The 20,851-nt window shown below is 39.8% G+C and overlaps 1 protein-coding gene across 5 annotated transcripts in view; it reads left to right on the plus strand.

Moving 5' to 3' along the window:
- rims1b (regulating synaptic membrane exocytosis 1b) overlaps window positions 1-20,851 on the plus strand; it is an 82,988-nt gene that overhangs the window by 8,278 nt on the left and 53,859 nt on the right. For 4 of the 5 annotated variants that reach the window (XM_042484361.1, XM_042484363.1, XM_042484364.1 and 1 more), the window contains exons 2-3: window positions 13,942-14,155; window positions 20,150-20,161. In XM_042484361.1, coding sequence (XP_042340295.1) covers window positions 13,942-14,155; window positions 20,150-20,161 — 226 coding nt within the window. The remainder of the gene's footprint in view (window positions 1-13,941; window positions 14,156-20,149; window positions 20,162-20,851) is intronic. The other variant, XM_042484362.1, reaches the window with a different exon arrangement.

The raw sequence follows: 20,851 nt of genomic DNA on the forward strand, positions 1-20,851 counted from the left end.
AAACAAAATTTTATTGCCCAATATCAGTGTCGGACCTGACTTATGCTCTTGTTTCTGAATATGACCAAATCCCAGCAGCCAGGTACCCAAATCTGTTAAGAACCTGAAACCAAAAGATCAGAGGATGTTTTGCAGTACTGGTATTTTGTATTACAGGACTGTAGCTAATTCTATGTATGAGGGACAAGATCACTAACCAACTGAAAGACTGACTGATCACTTGCATCAGTGTGTCCAACCATCGTATGTGGTTGTAATATTTGAGTGTCCATGTGCTTTTGGCCATGTTCACTGCCTATTCTTGAGCCGCTCTTGTTTTGAACGTGTTCTTAACCCCTCTGGGCTATCTTTGCTCTTTTATTATCTCATGCAATTTGGGAAACAGCCCTGCATTGTGTGTGTTTATACAGCTGTGCTGATCTGGTTAATCATTAGCTACAGTAGCAGAGACATTGGGGACACAATGTGACAGAGAACCAGCACATGGCCTCTCTCCCTCACAGAGGATGGGAAGAGATGGTGTGGCTGGGTGGGACTCTGAGAGTGCTGAGAGTGAGAGACCTGAGCGAGCCTCGGTGAGTAGCCTCTTTAGTGCTCTCAGACCTCCCCGGCATTAAAGTTTAATGAGAATGCATTCTACTTGGGCTGACCAGGCTCGCTACATCTCTCTGCCTCTCTCCTTCCATCTCTGTCTGTGTTTGCGGTCAGAGGAAGTGATGGGATTATATCATGAGTGGCCACACACAACAATGTACGGGACTCAATTTTGTACCGTTTGGTAACACCAGTAACTGCCCGAAAAGTGTCTCTGTATGCTTATGTAAAGCTGTGGGATTTAGGGGGATGTATCACCTGAAACTAAGAATAATTGTGTGTTTGCTACATTAGAATGAGCAGGTCATATCTATATACAGAGCAGGTCCTCTCCCTCACAGTCTGCCATGTTGTTTCTACAGTAGCCCACAACAGACCAATAAACACTGGCTCTAAATAGGGTCATCCACATTTTCAGTTATTGTAGTTCTCCTTCACGCTTGGCACACAGGAGAAGTTTCAGTTCTTCAACCTGCCACTAAATCCTACACGCTGGACCTTTAACGGCAGGCTGAAACCACTGTTTTGCTGCCTTCTTTGGTGAAAAGAATGTTGCACTTTACAAACATCACATCGTCATTGATGGCTGTGGTCGAAATGATGCTCTGCCAAACATGCCAAACAGCATCGGAAAACAATTTGTAACGTGAAACTGCTTTATTCCTTGTTTTTAATGGTTTAAATCACCAGATACCCCAATGCAATACATAATAATTGTGTATGTGTGTATAACTAGACTAGTAACCAGCAAACAATTATAAACTGCATTTATGGCAGGAACAAATCAATCACTGAACATGAATCAGCATACACAACATTTCAAATGTAAAAAACAAAACAAAACACGCCAACAGTGGATCTTGTGCAACAATAACAATCCAGCACAACAAGAGAAAAAGAAGGAGATGGGCAATGGTAGAGTGGGCTGCTAGCCCAGGCTGCTCGGATAGAGTGAGGGGATTAGAGGTCGCAAATAACTACTGCTCTACCACTCCACCAACAAGATTCACAGCTTACGTCACCCGGCAGGCTGTGTGAGGTCAGAGCCTCCCTGTATGTGTGTGTCAGTATTTAAAAAAGAAAGAAATAGAAGAAGAGGGCAGAGTGCAAAGTGAATTTTATATACACAGTGATGTGAAAGAGAACATTTTTATCAATTAATTGGCTTTGACGGAGTGGAATCCAATGTACAGTGCTGAAGATATGAGATAAGAGTGAGGTATAAGAGGAAAAGAAATAAAGGACATGGCGATAGAGCTGGAAGGATATAAATGGAAAAGAAAGAAAAAATAAATATGTGAGGAGGAGAGCGATAGAGTGATGGGCACACACACACACGCACACACACACACACACACACACACACACACACACACACACACACACACACACACACACACACACACACACACACTGAGGAGTCCATGCCAAAAAAGCACTCTGCTCCATAAATACGGGTAAAACACTCACAACATCAATAAAAAGAGTTATCAACATTTAAGCACCGGCTATAGGAAGGGCTGCTTAGTCTGACGCTGAAGACAGGCTGCAGAAGGACTCTGTCTGTGCTGTGATTGACTCGTACAGAGAGCAGACTGGACTTTGGTTTGAGGCACAACATCAAGTCTGCTGGTTTAACCTTTTCAGACCCTTCAGTGATTCAGTCATTACAAATGCATGTTGTGTGTGGACAATTTTGAAGCCTACATTACGGCTTAATCGATTTATCAAGAAACCCGAGTAACTTAAGGACCGGACTGTACTTGATTTGAGTAGGGAAGTGGCTGGGGTGTGACTATGTTTTTTGTTATTAATATCATGTCCCTCCCTGGAGCTATAAATATTTTTTTCCTGAAGTGTCCCTGGGTGCCTTGGAAAAGGCACAACCCTCACTTCAGCATAAATAACCATATTTCTAGTGGTGTATGAAGTACCTGAAAGCCACTCTTGAGTAAGATATCTCACCAGAAAATGACTTTGGTGGAAGTTCAAGTCACCTATTAGAATATTATTTTATTCCTAAAGTATATTAGGATAAAGGATATTTTCTGTACATAAGTATCAAGTGTAATTTTACAATATTAGTAATATTAAGTATTGAAAGTAAAAATATGCTTTTAAAAAAAAGCAAGCGGTCAGAATTTTGAGAATTATGAAGTTTATTTGTTAATAACGCAGACCACCTTGGAGCAAGTGGAGCAAACACTACACTTAAAGAAAAACAAGATCTTTTTTGCAACTTCAAGAAGTTACAGAGCAAAATCTAGTTTTCATGCCTTCATGCATCCATCTGTCCCCTCCTCCCTTGTTCTCTTCCTTTCCTAAAATACTTACTAGGTAAATGTAGTGAAGCAGTATACATATTTTTTTTAGAAATGTCATGGAGTAAAAGTGACAGTTGACAGAAATATAAAAAACTCAAGTGAAGTACAAATACTCCCAAAAAATACTAATTACTCAATTCAATTCAAAACTTTATTTAAAGACTTAACTAAAAGAGAGGTCCATACTGTAATAAAGTATTATATTTTCCAGTTTTTAATTATGATAAATGTTGTGATTTTAGTGATTTTTTTTAAGAAAACATGCATTTAAAACTGCTGGTTTGGGGGTTCTGAGGGTATTATATAGCCTATAATACAAAATACAACTATTTAAAGTTAAATTTCCCTTTCCTAAACCAAATAAAAAAAAACATAACTCCCTCCCCAGTGCTTTAAATATTTATCTAAAGTGCCTCTCCCTTTTTGCACCACCTCCTCCCCTCTCATAAATAACGAACAGTCCCTTACTGAAAGTCAACAGTTTACTTCAATCCACATGTTTCGCACGGATGATTATCACTGTGGCACAACGCGCTGTTGAACGCACAAGTGACGCGAAGAAAACACCTGAAATTATTGAATGAAAAAGAAGAAATTATTCGATGGCGTGAACTGCAAAATGATGGAGGAGAGAGAAAATAGCGAGGGGAAAAGAGAAGACACGGGTCAGAGAAAACGACCGGAAGTGTCCAAAGTTTGGGATCATTTCTGAAACAAAACAAAAACTCTAAAAAGTGCCTCTGTTGTAAAAACCAAAGTAGTTAAACGGTACAACAACAGCACGACGTCAATTCTTCAGCATTTCTTCAGAAAGCATCCAGTTCACAGAGGACCGACGCAAGGTATCTGCACAAACAGCCCACACTGAGGTGACACAAGGCGGTTATAAAATCCAAAGTGTCCCTTTTATGGGACTTAATCACTATGGAGACGGAATAGGCTTTCTCTAATTGACTGCAGCATTTTAATTTTTTGTGTTTATTTTATTAGACAAAACTTATGGTTAGCTAATGCTGCAGTTAACATGGGGAAGTCTTTTATTATGACAGTTACACACACACACACACACACACACACTGCAGTGCAATCTAAAAATCACTTGGTTTAAGACGCAATTGGAGCTTCATATTGAATGCAATTTAATTTTTTTTTTTCATGTTTCAAAAAAGGAAACCTATTAGTTGTTCATTTAGGAGACTGGTCTCATTGTGTCGTTTGTATATTTCCTACTACCCTCCAATAGGGGACTGTTTGTTGTTTATAAATGCTTGTCTTTTGTGTTTTCATAGTCCCAAATACCTTAAGAACCCCCAGAACCAGCAAGTGGGATTTAAATGCATAAAGTCTCCCAAAGTCACACCATTTAACATAGCCACAAACTGTAAAATATTATTTATAGTGAAGGAATAGTAGTGAATACTTGTAGCTAAAGGGAGGGTCTTGATAAAAAAAAAAAAAAGAAATATAGCACACTCCTGCCATCCCCCTTCTCTGACAAATTAAGTACAGTCCCTTGAGCAAAAGCATTAGTTGCACTGTACTGTAGGTATAGACTATGTGCAGAGGGGCCTCTTTTTTCCCCACCAAAATTGACCAAATTCAATCTTTGGTGTGTCAAATACTGAGTCATGTTATTGTCACTTGTGTATTAATTCTGTTTGGCTTACATGTTTATGATATGCATTTTGTATATCTTACCGGTCTGATTTGTATGCACCTGTTTTGGAAAAGATTTCCTCATCTAGAACAAAAACTATCCAATTATCCATATATCTAATATGGAATTGGTGTGGTGGATAACTTTGATATAGACCACAGCAGTTTAGATTTTGCTATTAAACGCTGCTCCCCTAAAGCTGTGCACTAAACCAGCAGGTTTATGCAGCAGTCAGGTGTGTTTGTAACATTGGGAAAAATTGACAGCTGGGAATCAAACCCTATCAAAGCCAGGGAGGATTGACCAGATTGTTTGAGAAATTGCTGCCCTATAGTTAGACACACACCGGCCATCTGGGTGCTTTATTTTTGCTTGCATTATGACGTTGGTACCATTTTATAGCCCTTTGACAGTGAAGGGAACCAAATGTGTAAAAGTCGTCATGGATAACATCACGGCAGGCAAACAAGAAAACAAAGAAGATGTTTGCATTTGGTTGAGCACCCATCTGTTGCTCCTTTCTCTCTCTCTCTCCCTTCCCAGCCTCCTTCCCTCTTTCACACGCCAGTCTCCAGCAGTAATGTTGAGATTTTTTGACACATATCTTCATTTCCAATAAATGACTTATGTTCCTGTTTTTACAAACTGTTCTGAGGTAGATCTATTCTTTTCCTTTTCTCTTCTTACTCCCCCTTCCTCTTTCCATCATCCTGTCTCCAACCTCTTCCCATCATCCGCTCCTCTCCTCAAGTGGTATTTATAGTGGCTCCGGATGCATTGGTTTCTCTCCTCCGCTGGTCTCTGGCCCACGCTTGTTTCCGTCTTGGCTCTCTTTGTTCATCCTTTGCTTTTCCACTTATTCCCCTTCCATCTCCTCCTCTCTGCAGACAGTCATGTCTCTCTGGAAGACTTCTGGGACTGTGTATTAAATCACTCCGCACCTGTTCTTCCTGTTTACTTTTTTTTTTTACCCCCACTGTGTCTTCTCCCTGTATGTGTCTGCTCCCTTTCATTTACTTCCTCTGATCCCTCCGCCTCCACCCCTGACTCCTCCTTTCCTCGCCTCCTCACAGCATGTGTCAACATGTCTGTCGTCTTCACCATCTCTAGCTCCATCAGAAGTGGAGATGTTTTTTCCTTCAGCGCCCTCTCAGAGCGCTAGGACTATTGATCCAGCATCTTTGTTTTGTTCTTTCAACGAAAAGATCCAAACCTCTGAAAAATGTTGTTACAACCCTTGTTGTCAGTTGACTGGTCACTGAATCCTGCCCCTGACCAGCGACTGACCAATCACAGAGTAGAAACCCTAACGAGGTGCCGCAGGTCTGTTGAGCTAAGGAAGTCTCCACATGTTGAAAGTGTTTGTATGAGGCTCTATGCAATGTGGCCCAAATAGACTTTTTTTCATGGTATTCCATCGTAAAAAAAGACACCTTAAAATCAGTGAATACATGTTATTGTGCGTTGCAATGAATTGACTCAGGATTTGATCTAATAACATTTGGAAAGACTAGAAGAACCGCACCATTGTATCTTTTTATCCCCATTCAAATTAGTGGAGTGCCAAACCACAAATGGCCGGTAAGCTTTGTCGGTATCACGGTGTTATTATATACCAAGGTATATAGAAATTCAGAAGGTGTGTTTTTCAATTCTATCATAAGTACAGTCACTCCTCTTTCTATTAAACTCATTGTGAGTGCACAGCACGCACCACCTAAACTCAGCCTCTGTTCTCTACTGGTGGAACAGGAAACTGAGAGCCGCACACTTATACCATCATAAACCGTATAAAAGTAATTTATTTATTTATTAAGGTATTGCAAAGGCTCAGGTTGAGGCAAGGTTGCAAAATTATTAATAACAAACATTTGTTTAACAAGATATAAATGCATACAAACATGTCAAAACTATAATTCAAACACACATTAAATTGCATTGATTCTACATCTATAGGATCTTCGTTTTGTTTATCTCCCCATAGGGATGCGGACTTGACGTTTTGCGACGCAGCCTACGAGTATGTGCCGGTCTGGTGTATACAGGCTGCTTCTTTTCTAATATCTTGTGACTCGTCCAACTGAGGAAGACTCTTCTGCAAGGCATCGCCAGGAATCAGCTGATGAGACAGAAATAGTACTGCCCTACAGATACACACAAACACACACTCACAGCTTTCCCCCTCTCCCCTCCCCATCCTTGGGCAATGTATTCATGCTAATTAACAACTCCACACCAATGACTGGTGAGGAGAGCGGAGACACAAGAGGGAGAGATAAAGAGAACACGAGAGAGTCGGGGAGGAAGAGGGAGGGAGTCCTTGGACATGCTGAGCTGAATCTGAGGCCCGAGGCGAAGGCAAACCCATACGTGTGTTTATGTGGGTTTTCTGTCTGCGTCATTGTTTATATTTGTTTGTGTATGGGAGTGTATATAATTGTATGTTAATTTGCGAATTTGTTTTGACAAGACCGAAGCAGGGTTAACCCACATCTTGCTCTCTGGCTGTCCCTGCTGGCCCACTGTGTTGACCTGCAGAGAGGAGACAGCCGCAGTTCAGCCAGTTCACACCACGCGGACCCCGCTGGTCACTGTCTGCCACGACCACATGCTAACACCGTGGATAGTAACACATTACAGCTGTGCCAATAGGCTGCTTTTTTATCAGTAATGAGTAGTGCAGCAGATATTTTGTTTTGCATGTACATTGGTCCTGGTCAGGACATGGTGGAGGTGGTGAGAGTACGGCTGCTGCAAGAAGGCATTAACAGCTTTTGCTAATTTCAAAGTAATTTTTTTCACACGGTGTGTCTTCTTAGCTATCTAGCTAGCAGCAGGTTTCCAGGTTTTGTGTGAACTTTGGTGTTTTAGCTTTTTGCTCAGTTAGTTAGGTTATCTGAGCTCAGTTATCTTCGAGGTTTGCTTAGGTTAGAGGTCGATAGATGGTACAGGCCGGCCGCTAACGAAAACCAGTATTTCGTTTTCTGTTTTTTGAGAGTTAAAGAAGATGCGACTTGGGTGTTGAGGATTCACAATTGTTGAAAAGTATCTCTGACACGTAAGGTAATATGTTGGAAATGTAACTCTGTATCAAGTTAACCTACTGCTAATATTGTGTAATTTATTTATTTACATTTTCACAATTGTTGTAGTATTAGAGATCAGTCAAGGTCTCGAGACAACTTTTATAGAGTCTTGGTCTCATCTCAGAATTTGTATATATTTATATAGTCAATATATAAATATATATATATATATATATTATATATATATATATATATATATATATATATATATATATATACTTTGGTCTTGGTCTTGACTCAGTCTCGGCACACTCTGGTCTCGGTCAAGTCTTGGTCTCGATTTGTATGCGATATTTTAATGCTATATCACAATACAATGTTAACTACTAAAATACAATATTTTTGGATGTACTGCAATTAAAATAAATTTAGATAAAGTAGCTGTCATATAATAAAGTTGAATACACCTCTGTGATAATAACGGTTGATAAATAAATAAGTATTGTTATAATTTATATAATAATATAATATAATAACACGATTAGGCTTTGTGTGTTAATTAGTGAACTTGTACTTAATTTAGGGAGAACACACAAAATGGACATTAGCCTTTTCTGTAGCTGTGTTGTAAATTCCTCCTGGCAATTGCATTGCAGATATTGTCAGTCCGTTTTTGAGTGAAATCGACTGAAGAAAGAGTCTGTCTGCTACACTGAAATACTTTAGTGCTCCTTCACCACCTGTGATCTCAGGCATGGTGGCTGACCCCCGGGGAGGCAGCAGGCTCAGGCCTGTAATCGATGAACACACAGTAGAGTGAACACAGAGAGCATGTCCTTACCTGAGAGGACGTCTTTCCTTGTGTCTTCACTGAGTTATAATGTTTTCATTCGTTTGGTTTGGCTCTCTCATGTATCCCCTGCTGAGTCAAGGTTAAGATCAACACAAAGGCAGTGTGCATGATGTACTTTTAGGTAGAAATTATGATGAATATGAATAAGTGCTGCTGACTCAGAGGGCATGAATCTGGACCGTCACATTGTCTATTAATAGGGTGTGAATTTAACCCTTTGAAAGCTGGATCGACATCACTTTTCTTGTGCTGTGTTCAGACCCCTTTACAAGTATTTAAGTCTTTGAAATCTGAGCAAATTAGTTTGCTTTCTTTTCAAAACATGGGACAAGAGGCAATGAGCAACTTAGCAAGAGCTGCTTCACAAACAGCAAGAAATGAGTAGATCTGAAAAATTACTTGTAAAGAAAAATGTAAAAATGTCCAAATAACTTTTATCGTAGTTAGACATTTTAAATTATTTTGTAGAACTACTAATATTTTTTAAGCACTTTTCAGGTCATTTCCATGTTTTTTGTTTTGTTTTCTTTTGTTTTTTTATTCATAAATTTATGGTAATTTTCTTTTAAATTATTTTTGCAATTTTTTTTGTCCACTTCTTCCTAAATTGTTCGTTGCCTTTTTTAAAAAGATATTTAAGGGCTTTTTTTGCCTTTATTTGATTGGACAGAGTTTACGTGTGAAAGGGGGAGAGAAAGGGGACAATGTGCAGCAAAGGGCTGAGGTCGGAGTTGAACCCGCCCTGCTCATTGTCTTTTACCTCAGTTTGTGAAAGACATCAAGCCACTTTGTTCAGGTCTCAAACGATTAACATTTTTGACCAGTCTTTTTACTGTTTGCGTGACTGAGAGATTACACGTTTGGTGTATTCTGCGTATTACATTCGTTGTTAATTCTGCATACAGCAGATTGCTTTCCTCGAACGTGTCTGTCTTCTCTTTTTACTGTTTAAAAGAGCATGTAACGTTCACACATTCTGAGTCATTGACGTCTGTGATCATGCACTGTGCAACTCTGTCAGTTATCAAATTAGGAGAAAAAACAGGTGTTATAATGTTTGTTCTCAGCTTATTGTGCTGCCACCAGGTGAGCAACACGTCAACAGGTTTGGGTATCTAAGAGTTGTGGGAAGAGGTGACTTAATATGATGATTGAATGATTTAATAAAGCTGGAGTATCCAGAAATCACATGAGTATATTTACATATGAAAAGATAATATCAACAGGGTTTTTGCAAAGTACTTGAGGTGCTTGAAGTACTTGAATGTGACACTCAGAATTGTAAGTCCTGGAATACCTTGAAAATCACACTTAAAAAAAAACCAAAAACGTGGACATTGAAAAAGTATTTGAATATGATTGAGAGAAAAACAGAATGATAAATATTTTATGAAATGTATTAGATATATGTTTTAAATTGGGAAGCAAAGAAAGTCTGTGTTTACAGTTACTTGCTAATGCTGTGTGAATGCCGATTGGTAGGTGAACACTAGTAAATATTCGGCGGCAGGATGTTTCACTAGCCTGCAAAACAATCACACTTCTGCAGCAACAGACACATTTTGAGCTGTAATTGAGAAGTAAATAAGCAGCTGTGTGTCTGGCTGTCGATGGTGAAGCTGTTGAATGGATTTTTTGAGTTTATTGGTTGAAAGGGACTCAGCGCTTCTTTTTTGTGCTATGGGCTTTCGATATGTTCCTGTTTTTTCGTCCTTTGCTAGCTCCATGCCAGGAGAATTTAGCCAGTTAATTAATGATAAAATGATTTTGGGCCCTGGTAGCATGTTTGCTCCGTTAAAGAATTTGAACAATATTATTTCTTCTGATGGTTGTGGAGAAAACAAATTGATCCTTGAAAATAATAGCTTGAAAAAGTGCGTGAAAGTCCTTAAATCTGACTTGCCCCTGTCTGCACGAACCCTATATAAAAAGATCTAATGTTCTGGTGTCCACATTTCACTGAATGGCTCTAACTTGCTAACATTTAAGAGATATTTTTGTGTTTTATCACAAATGGACAGGAAATTCGCCAGACTCTGACATTAGAATGTCACTCTGCTGTATCTGGAGATTTTCAGCCGAAGATGATAGATAGATGATAGAGACGTGACTCTCTGCCGTGGAGCTCCTTTGTGATTTAGGCCGAAAACACAGATTTGTTTTTATATTAAATAAAAAAAATTAAAAAGTCGCCTCGCACAGCTGTAACAGTGCATGTCTGCCGAATGTATGCAAGCGGTAGAAATACTGATGGCTCTAAGAACAGGAACAGCTGGTGCACTGACACCCACTGACACCCAGCGCTTGACGCCACCACGTTACCATGACAACCGGCTGTGCACCCTCTGCTTCTGACAGCTGTTCCCATGGTGCCTGGGCTTGGCTCAGCCTCTGGACTCCCATTGGCAGGATGGATAGCTTCTCGGGGTCAGGGGTCATGTTTGTGACGTTGCTGCTGCCGCGGCGGTGTCATGTTGTTTTTTCATGTGAGTTATGTATGGATCTGTTTAGCTGCAGTTTGTTTGTCCAGTGTCCATTCATCATCATTTATTAGTTAAATCAAAACACACTTGAAACATTTTTGAGGGAAAACATGAAGCTCAAATTCTCTGGAGAATATGTGCAAGTGCTTTCACTTAAAACCTTTGTTTGTGTGTCTGTGTGGAGGACAACACTTACAGGACTCATCATTGCAATATCTATGTTATATGTTCAAAGCAAAGGGTGTCTTTCTCAGTCAAGCGCAGCCAAAATTGGTGTCGGATAAAGAGATCAGACTGGGTGTAATGGCATAAAACCTTGCTCTCGTGGTACAGTGATGATCTTCATTGTGTTAACTTATTTGAATAAACTTTAAAGTGTCCTGGCTCTGCATTATAGATGGCACAGATGCTTTGATGTTGATTCCCAGGGGTTATTACAGATAGCTGTAAATTCCCCTTCAGGCAATACAAAACTTTAGAATTTGAACTTAAACATTACATACCAAATATTTGAGAAAAATGCATCCAAGATGTGATGATATTCCAAGTATCAGCCTGAAGGTGCTGAGACTATTTGTTAAAAGGGTGTTTCATTTTCTAACCTCGACATTCAATGTGTATGTAACATTTTTTTCCACATTTCATTGAATGTTCCGTGTCGTAAAATTGCTGTGCCTGTCCCTGTGTCTTCTGATTGGCCGAACACGTCCCAGTCCACCCGTCGCCTCTCTGTATGGTGTCAGCCTGCTGTCTCCGCTCTTGCTCTATAACAGAGACCGCTACAAAGGGACGAGTGAAGAGGAATGTGCAGTTGGCTTCTGTCAACTTATTTCCTCGGCTTGGAAAGTTTCTTTTTGGCAATTTATGAAGTATTTTCTCAGGAAGACTGTTTACTTTGTGGAAATTACATAATGTTTTGTTTGGATGGCTTGTTTTGCAGTGAAGACTGACAGAGACAAACCTTTTTTCACACTCAGAAGTATTCTGTAAAGGCGCAGCATTGTTCCTGGATGGTCATGGTGGAGGATTGTCATCAGTTTGACTTTTTTGGCCACAAAGAGCTGCTGACAACAGATCAGGTGTTATGTCTTCTACCCGTTTCCTACTCAGCGGCTGAGCGCTACAGACAGGAGGACATGGCTGCTTTCAATAGATCGAGGTGATTGGACATCAGTGTGTGAATGTCTTCGGGGGTTTCGAGCTGTTGATCTGACCGAACAAAGGATTGGAATATTACTTTGATAGATTTTTCCACAGTTTCTTAAAAGTCCTCAATGTCATTGAATAAATGAATCTAAAAATAAGGCATTAAATGGTATTAAAATGTATTCAATCAATCTGTCAAAAGGCTTAAAATTGCAAAGAAATGGGAAATACAGTTTTATGAATCATAATTAATTATGTTTTCGGTTTGGCTGTACATTCGTAAGTTCGCCTGTCTGCCCATCCTGTCCATTCTCGTGGACGCAATATCTCAACGCCTGGAGGGAATTTCTTAAAAATGTGGCACAAATGTTCACTTGGACTCAACAATGAACTGATTCAATTTTGGTGGTCAAAGGTCAAATTCAAAGGTCACTGGAACCTCATCTGTCTCATTCGCAATGTCTCAAGAACAAATCAAGGAAGTTTCTTCAAATTTGGCACAAACATTTACTTGGACTCAACAATGAACTGATTCGAATTTGGTGGTCAACGGTCACCATGACCATTCACAAAGAAGTGAATAGATATTTCAAAAGATACCTTGAGGAAATTTGTTTAAATTTAGCACTAATGTCCACTTAGTCTCAAGAATAAAATGATAAGAATTTCTTGGTCAAAGGCTAATTCCACTCTACCCTCGTTTTTGCCTCAAGACAGAAAAGGTCATGGTTTATATTACAATAAACTTTTGGGTAAAATTGTCCCTAACCTCTATTGATGTCAGTTCATTTTTTTCTTCACTCAGTAATTGTAAAATTGGTCTTGAATTCCATTCCAGTAGTATTAAAAGTCTTAAATCTAACTTGCTTTTAGCTGAAGGAACCACGTTACTATTTTCAGACATTTTACAGATGTCATAATTAATAAAAAAATGAATGAAATGCTCTGTTACACTTACGTTTTAGGAATTTTGTGTATTTTCTCACTCTGAACCATTAGTCAGTGTGCAGGAAGCTTTCAGTGTCCTGCTAACCAGTAGACCTTCCACTCATTCATCTGGATTTTTTAGGGTAAACAGACTTACTTTGAGTTTCTCATTTTTGCCTCAGCAAATGTGCAAAAGTGTGAATGCCGGTATACTGCATTGTCTTGATGAATGTCTTTCAACAAATAACTCACAGACGCGACTGGAAAGTCAGTGTGCTCCCAGAGATTTAACCGGAGTATGTCTGCCTCCATAAATAGGCAAATTGGCTGCAAAGCTGTGAATGAAGCCATCTCCTTCCTCTCTATCTCTCTAACTCAGTGAGGTAATTAAAGCGCCTGTTTGGATCCCCTATATGAGCCATGGTATGCTAATGCAGTATTCCTTTGACAGTTCTGTTGAGACAACATTGTGGGTGTTTTCACATGGCCTGATTTGCAATTCACACTCGGGTTATTTCCATCGTAGGCATCCTGGGAAGCAGGGAGGGGAAAGGCTGTGAGCCGCAGAGAGCAAAACTGAGCTGAAGTTTCGTTTAATTGCGTGTATGATTTTTTTTTTTTTTTTTTTGAAAGGCACCTTTCAAGTGGTGCTCTAATTGGCAGTTATTTTGCAGGAACTGAAATGTTGTTCTCAAACATGTGCAGGCATAGCATCACTTTTGTTTCTGTTAGATTTATTTATTTTGAAAATTATTCAGTTATTCAGAAATCCCCCCCACATCCTTTTCTGTTTTTGTTTTTGTGAATGTGGGGATATTTAGACAGGAAGGTCTGTCTGAACAGCATTGGAGGGTAAAGTGCATCGAGCACAAAAAGTTTTTGAATGCCTGATGTACAACTAATGGGCAACTTTCCTCTCCTCTTTTTTCAGAACACTGCACCAGCAGTTTGAGAGCTACAAACAGGAGGTGCGTCGCATCGGGGCGGAGACGCGGCGTCAGCAGACCCAGCAGAAGGACGACGCACCCACCTGCGGGATCTGCCGCAAGACCAAGTTTGCCGACGGCTGTGGCCACCTCTGCTCCTACTGCCAGACCAAATTCTGCGCTCGCTGTGGAGGGCGGGTCTCTCTGCGCTCCAACAATGTGAGAAACCTGACCTATGACCTCCCCCTTTTACTTTCTCCCTCTCACACTCACCTCATTCCTGCTGTAGCTGATGTACGGTTGGTCCCTCTGCTTCTGTGTCTGTTACCGTCTGCTTTGTTGCTTCCCGGTCACACTTTGATGAGACCAAAGTGTATTGGAAGAATGGCTTGGCACCAGTCATAGGCCCTTCAAGGCTCATTTCAAGTCTGAGGCTGTAGTGTTGTGGAATGGTTATTTAGCTCACTTGAACACAAAAACATACCAGTGACAGCATCTGTGTCCTTTGTCTCCTGTTACTGCACTGCAGCCATCGAGCGAGCATGTCGGACAGTGATAGCACTGACTTACTCAAGCAACATGTCTAAACAAAGTGATAAAAGAGGGTAACAAGGTTCAGATAGGTTTATAGTGAAGGACGAAAGCTTCAGGTTTGCAACAGATGGAGTGGGTTCTAATTAGAGCTGACCCTTGAAAGTCGGAGACCCAAAGTCGACTAAGATTTCTTCAAGTTAAGTTTTTTTTTTTTTTTTCTGTGCAGTGTACTTCTTGAGGTTTTGGTCCCTAGAGTTTGCTGCAGACTGAGTGCTTTTGACTTTCACGCTACTGTTTGCAGCTGCGACATGCAGGCGGCAGCGAGGAGGTAGAGAGTCACCGCGCTGTAAGTTGAATTATGAATTTGCAGCTCAAATCACGTTAATACGATGAAGTCTTTGACTTTTGTTGATATCTAGTGTTGGCATTTGCGATCTCGCACCATTAGCTTGTTTACTATATGACGTGAATGCCGCTGTCACACTGAACATCCCGCGGCGCCCCGGTCAGACTTGGTATGGAAAACAGATCATCAAATTTTCGAATTGAACAGCCAAATCTTATTCATCTGGCATAACAAAGAGTTGGGTGGGAAAAAGGCCAATTTGGCATGCCATTGTTGCAACAAAAGCTTAAAGTATTTATTAACATTTACTACCATTTAGCAGAGTGGTGCTGATCAGCTGCATTTCTGTTGGTTGGTCAGTAGACGTAAGTCGTAACAACAGTACTTTAAAAACAAAGGCCCACACCAAATCACCAAATTACAACCATTCATTTGATCCAGATTGGATCGGTGTGGCATCCATCTGTGAACTAAACATGTTAGGGCTATTTTAAGACCCAGCCTTCTTTCAGCCAAACATTTAACGGGCTCCAACCCAAGAGAGAAGACCTCCTCCTGAGTATCATACCTGACTGTGGACCATCCACCCTTGGCCTGCTGGTCCCCAATCTGTTCAGGATCCGCCTCGCCCAGCTGGGCCTGAAGTCACACTGGCAGCACACGTATGTAGAGCTCAAAGACCAGTGAGAAACAGAGGATAAAGATAGTATCTGTGCTGGTGAGGCCATTAATATGACTTTAACAGAAGGCAGGCTGTTACGTGGAAATACAGAGAAGAGACTAACACGATGCAAATGCAAACTATAAATAAAACAAATTAAGAAGAGCTTTTATTTGAAGGGAAATTGCACTCAAAATAACATCAATCAATATAGCCTTTTATCTAATGAAAAAATAATGAGTGTTTTAATATGGATTTTAATTCCTGGAGATGATACTTAGCCTCTCTTATAAGTGGAATTTCAGGGACCAAAATAATTTAACCCAGTAAAAATAAGGAGAGATGTAGTGTAGAGGCAATATCCGTATACACTGTATGTCAGTTATTGTTTCATGTATATTACATAAGCCCAAGCTTCACTCTCCTCTTGGATTTTATGTGTATGTGTATGTGTTTATGTAAGAGTGCATTGTCTGTGAGTCTGCACAACTGTCACTTTGACACAAAGAATCAATTAATCAATGAATAAGCTTGTGTCCTGTCAATTAACTGGATTTCTAAGACACCAAGTACCAAACATATTCAGTACCTGGTTCCAGAGGTGGGACCAAGTCATTGTTTTGCAAGTGACAAGTCTGAAGTCTTTGCATTCAAGTCCACAGTCCTTAAGTCCTGAATTTTACATTTTGAGTCCTAACAAGACGTCTTGCGTCCTTCCCCAGATGTAATGCAGTTTTACCAATGGAGTGACGTATAATAAATTGACAAAATTTCAATCATGATTGCTCTTTAAAAATTACATTTATTTGTTAAAACAGGTTTTGGAAGTCTTCATCTGTTGTTTTTAACTTTGCATTCATTTTTTGACCACCATATAGTTTTTGTTTGTGAACAAAATTATCTTTGGTATCTCTTTTTCTAACTGGCGCTCAGTAACCTAATGTTAGTTCTTTATGGCTCTCTCTGCAACTTGATTGGATGCTGTCGGATTGGTTCAAACAAAGTGGATCTGGGGAATTAAGTGCTGACTTGCTGGGAACGAACTGATTGAGGAAATAAAGGGATATAAATTGATTCGTGGCACACTTTTCAAATAACATGCGTTATAATCTTCGTGCTCAGGGGAAGATATCAACTATTTTCAAGTCAAAGGGCTGAAGGCATGAGTCATTGGTGTTAGTTGCAAGTCTTTTTATTTTTTTAAGTGGAGTCTAAAGTCATCAAATTTGTGATTTGTCTCAAATCCAAATCATGTGATTCGAGCTTCATCTCTGCTTTACATCATATATAATTGTCATTTACGAGCAAAGGGGGGCGTAATTAGATAGTGAAATAATATCACACTTTGACTTCTACTTTATCTATCAAAGCTCCATTTTATCGCGCCACTCAACCCAAACTGATCTGACTTTCTCCACTCACTGAGCAGTTTAATTCATAAATCCTTACAGGAATAAGAGAACATAACATGTAAACAGTCTTTCCTTTCTGTTTTTGTGTGTACTATAATGTGTGGGAGGGAAGTGAAGCTCTTTTGGTCTCTGCGATGCTCGCCTCTGTCCCCGGTTGTCCAGGCCGGCCGAGCAGAATAACAGGGTTAGGAAAGTGTGAGCTTTGTTTCATTACATAAAAACCTTCTCCTGCTTACAGTGTGCTCATTTAGCCCGCATCAGCAGCACACTGTGTTTTCCTCTGGTTAGCAGTTTGCCTTTTATAAAGACATTAACACTGTATTAAAAAACACTGTGTGCTTTTGTTCAGAGGTATAAAATATAAATTCAGTGTGTGTGAACAACAGCTTGCTTTATCAGGTGCAAGTTACATATGACTGAGCTACATACAGTCGGTAAAGAGGCAAGCCAGAGCTACAGAGGCTTTTAAACTTCTGAACATAAATCTAGCCACCCTAAAACAGGTGTATTTTCTTATCTAGTAGTATCTAGAGGCAGAGGTATGGGTAGTATATAGCCATACAGGTGGTTAAGCTTTCATTTGTCCAGGTTTTGAGATGTTGTTCTTGACTACAACAAGCTTGTACAAGATATTACCATATTTGGATGATTTGGTTGATGGTGATGGTTTTTGTCCAACATATCATATAGCTCAGATACACATGGCGAGAGCAAGCTTCTCCTACGTTTCCTTGGTTACCAGGGTGACATGTCCTGCAACATATGATTTATTGCTTGTAAAAGAGTGACAGTGACAACTAGAGCTGCAACAATTCGGCAATTTATTTATTAGTCAATCAAAAGAAAATTATCGGCAACTATTTTGATAATAAATTAATAGTTTCTGTCATTTTTTAAGCAAAACTTTTCTGGTTTCAACTTTTTAAATGTGAGAATGAACTGCTTTTCTCTGAGTCTCAGGGCTTTAGACTGTGGGCTGGGCAAAAGAAGTAATCTGAAGTCATCACATTGTGCTCTGGAAAATTGTGATGAGCATTTTTTTTTTACTTTTTCTGACACTGTAAGGACTAAACAATTAATTGATTAATCGTGAAAATAATATCAGATTAATCTATAATGATATTAATGGTTAGTGGCATCCAAAGTGATGACGACAGTGCCTTACCCTCTCTTCTCATTGGAGGAAACTGAAAAAAGATCCAGGCATTCAGAAAAAAAAGAACCTATTTGGACACACAACCTTACATTTAGTAATGGTACTTGAGTATCCCAAAAAGTAACAAATGTCATTTAGAAAGAATGCTGTATTACCACAAAAAAAGCAAAGGTCAATCAGATATTTAGATTTCTTGTCCGAAAATGTGAAGATTAAATAATGGTTATCATTCCTAGTTATGATGTGAGAAACCCATGAGAAGGGAATCTGTAGTCATCACCTTTTTTTGCTCTCTGTAACCAGGACAAATCTGAGTTTTCCACAGATTTACAAAAGGACCAAACATTCAGAAGTAATTTCTGAACATCTACATTTGTGAACACCTCAAAAGTCTTACTGAGCCTTATTTGAGCGTATAGAATAAACTCCTATGAAAGCCTTTTTTAAAACTATTAAGTTTTGAAAGAAACTTTAATATCAGTTGTCATTGACATACTTTAGATCACTACAGCGCTAAAAAGGCTCTGTTAAACTGCAAAAACCAAAAATAACTGGCTTTAAAATGTAGGCAATAAAGCTGTATTTGTTTCTAAGCAGCTTACTGGAGTAATTCATCAATTACTGATGACATGGCTGTGCAGTGCTGCCCTGTGCCCTGCAGAAGGCATCCCAGCAACATGCTTAGTAAATGCCATCCAAACACTGATTAGGCCACAGAACCTCGCCCCTGCCCGACATTACCATGAATACACTGTATTATTAAAGAGGGAGCTGAAATAATAGATTAATTCATTCATCACACTGTATTTACATTTATTCACAATATTCATTAAAGGGACAGTTCACCCCAAAATCAAAGATGCATATTTCTCCCCCTCGCCTGCAGTGCTACTTACATCCAACTCACTATTAAGAACGTGCTTTGAAAAACAGTAAAGGAGCACTTTCAAAAAAAAAAAATATGTATGTAAATGTTGAAAAAAAACTTTAGTGTATCTACTGCTAACTCACCTAGAACCACTGAGCTAGCTAAGGTCGCCATTAGGACGCCATTAGTGTTTTCATTTTGCGGAGTCACAAGCACGCGTCTCTCGTCCATGAGTAGATGCACACTTCCTTCTGTGCGGTGATATGGTTGGCAGGTGAGGTTCGGGAGAAAGAAACAACATCCGTGGATTATCTTGAGTAATGGGTTCATGATTTCTGGAAGGAGACATTGCTTTTTAATATGTAGTTTTTGGCGCTTTGAGCACCACAAGCTGAGTGGAGTCTGGTTCCATTATATTGGCGAGAGGGCAGACGTCTCCACGGCAGATATCTCCAATACTTAGCAACTCACATCAAAGCAATCTAGATGATAAATAGCACTACAGATGAGAAGAAAAATATGTATTTTTAATTTTGAACTGTCTTTTTAAGCAGTCAGTGTTAAATATGAAGTAAAAACAACAACTTGTTGAACTTAGTTTGTATCCCGAAGTCAACATGATCAAATATTATACCCTAATGGTAATTCAAAAACTTTTTTTAATTTGCTGAAACACCAACATATAAAGTGCTTACATTATAGCATTAGCCATGAAAAAAATATTTTGAAAATGAAAAGACTGGGATTTCTCCGGTGGTGTGTTGACACAGGTTTAGTAAAAGAAAGCGGAAGAATGTGCTCCATGTTGCTTTCGGTTTCCCAGTTTCCTCTGTGCTGAGGAGCTGTGATACATCCCAATATCGTCACAGGTCATGAGTCACGCCAAGGTCATGCCAAGCTGGGTCATGCATGTTGCTGCAGCCTAACATGTCAGTGCTCACATACATTCACATACTGTTGTCCCCACCGTCTCACACAATGTCACTGAATATGAAGTATCAATTCTGCAGAATGTAATTAACAAATGTTTGCACCACATCCTCTTTCTCCTGTTTGTTCTTTTCCCCCTTTTTACGCACAATCTGTCCTCTATCCCATTTCACAAACTCACCCTCTCTGCATCTTTATTCTTATATATCTTTTATGTTTCATTTCTCTCTCTCCTTTCCTCTCTTGCTCCACTTCCACCGTCACTTTTCTCAATGCTCACTGCTACCTGGACTGCATGCCACAAAGGAGGACAAAGTGGTTAGCATCTTTTTTTGTGTTCTCTCTGTGCTGTAAATGTGATGTTTGTGACACCTGAAGGTAAAAACGCTGGCTGTATTCAAATCTGGAGCTGAGACCTCTCTTGTTTGTTCACAGCAGCTTGATTTCTATCCCTGAAAGGTTAGTTTCCTCCATATTGGCCGGACATACCGGCTAAAAAGAGAAAGAAACCAACAATATCAGATGCAAGAGAGCGAGCTATCGGATTGGAACGGAGCCAGTGTGTGTGTACAAATCCACTTATGGATTACTGACTTAACTGAACAGAGGGAGTCCCTGATAGGTCACGGTTTTTGTTAACTCTGATTTCTCAGAGCGTTTACTGTACTGTTTGGGGTGGAGCTGTTGTGTCCTCTGAGGATTTTCTCTCCAGTGTAAACCCTGACTAACTCTGTGTCCGTTGTCTGTCTCCTCCCCTTGCAAAGTGTCTCATAGTGAAGGACAGGGTAAGGCTTGCTGGGTGATGGATTTTTGCTGCATGGGTCACTTCTAATGTCTCTCCCTTCACACTTGGGTCTGTGCTCATTCACAGCATCAGAACAGGAATTCAGACCCAGTTTTAGTTATAATTGTGGTTAAACGGTCCCCAGGGCAGCGGGCCGGTGATCCTGCATTAGTACTCTAATTCTGAGAATGAATGCAGACCCTGAAAATCAACGGGTTGGCAGA

This window comes from Plectropomus leopardus, chromosome 4 (genome assembly GCF_008729295.1).
Source record: "Plectropomus leopardus isolate mb chromosome 4, YSFRI_Pleo_2.0, whole genome shotgun sequence".
NCBI lineage: Eukaryota > Metazoa > Chordata > Actinopteri > Perciformes > Serranidae > Plectropomus > Plectropomus leopardus.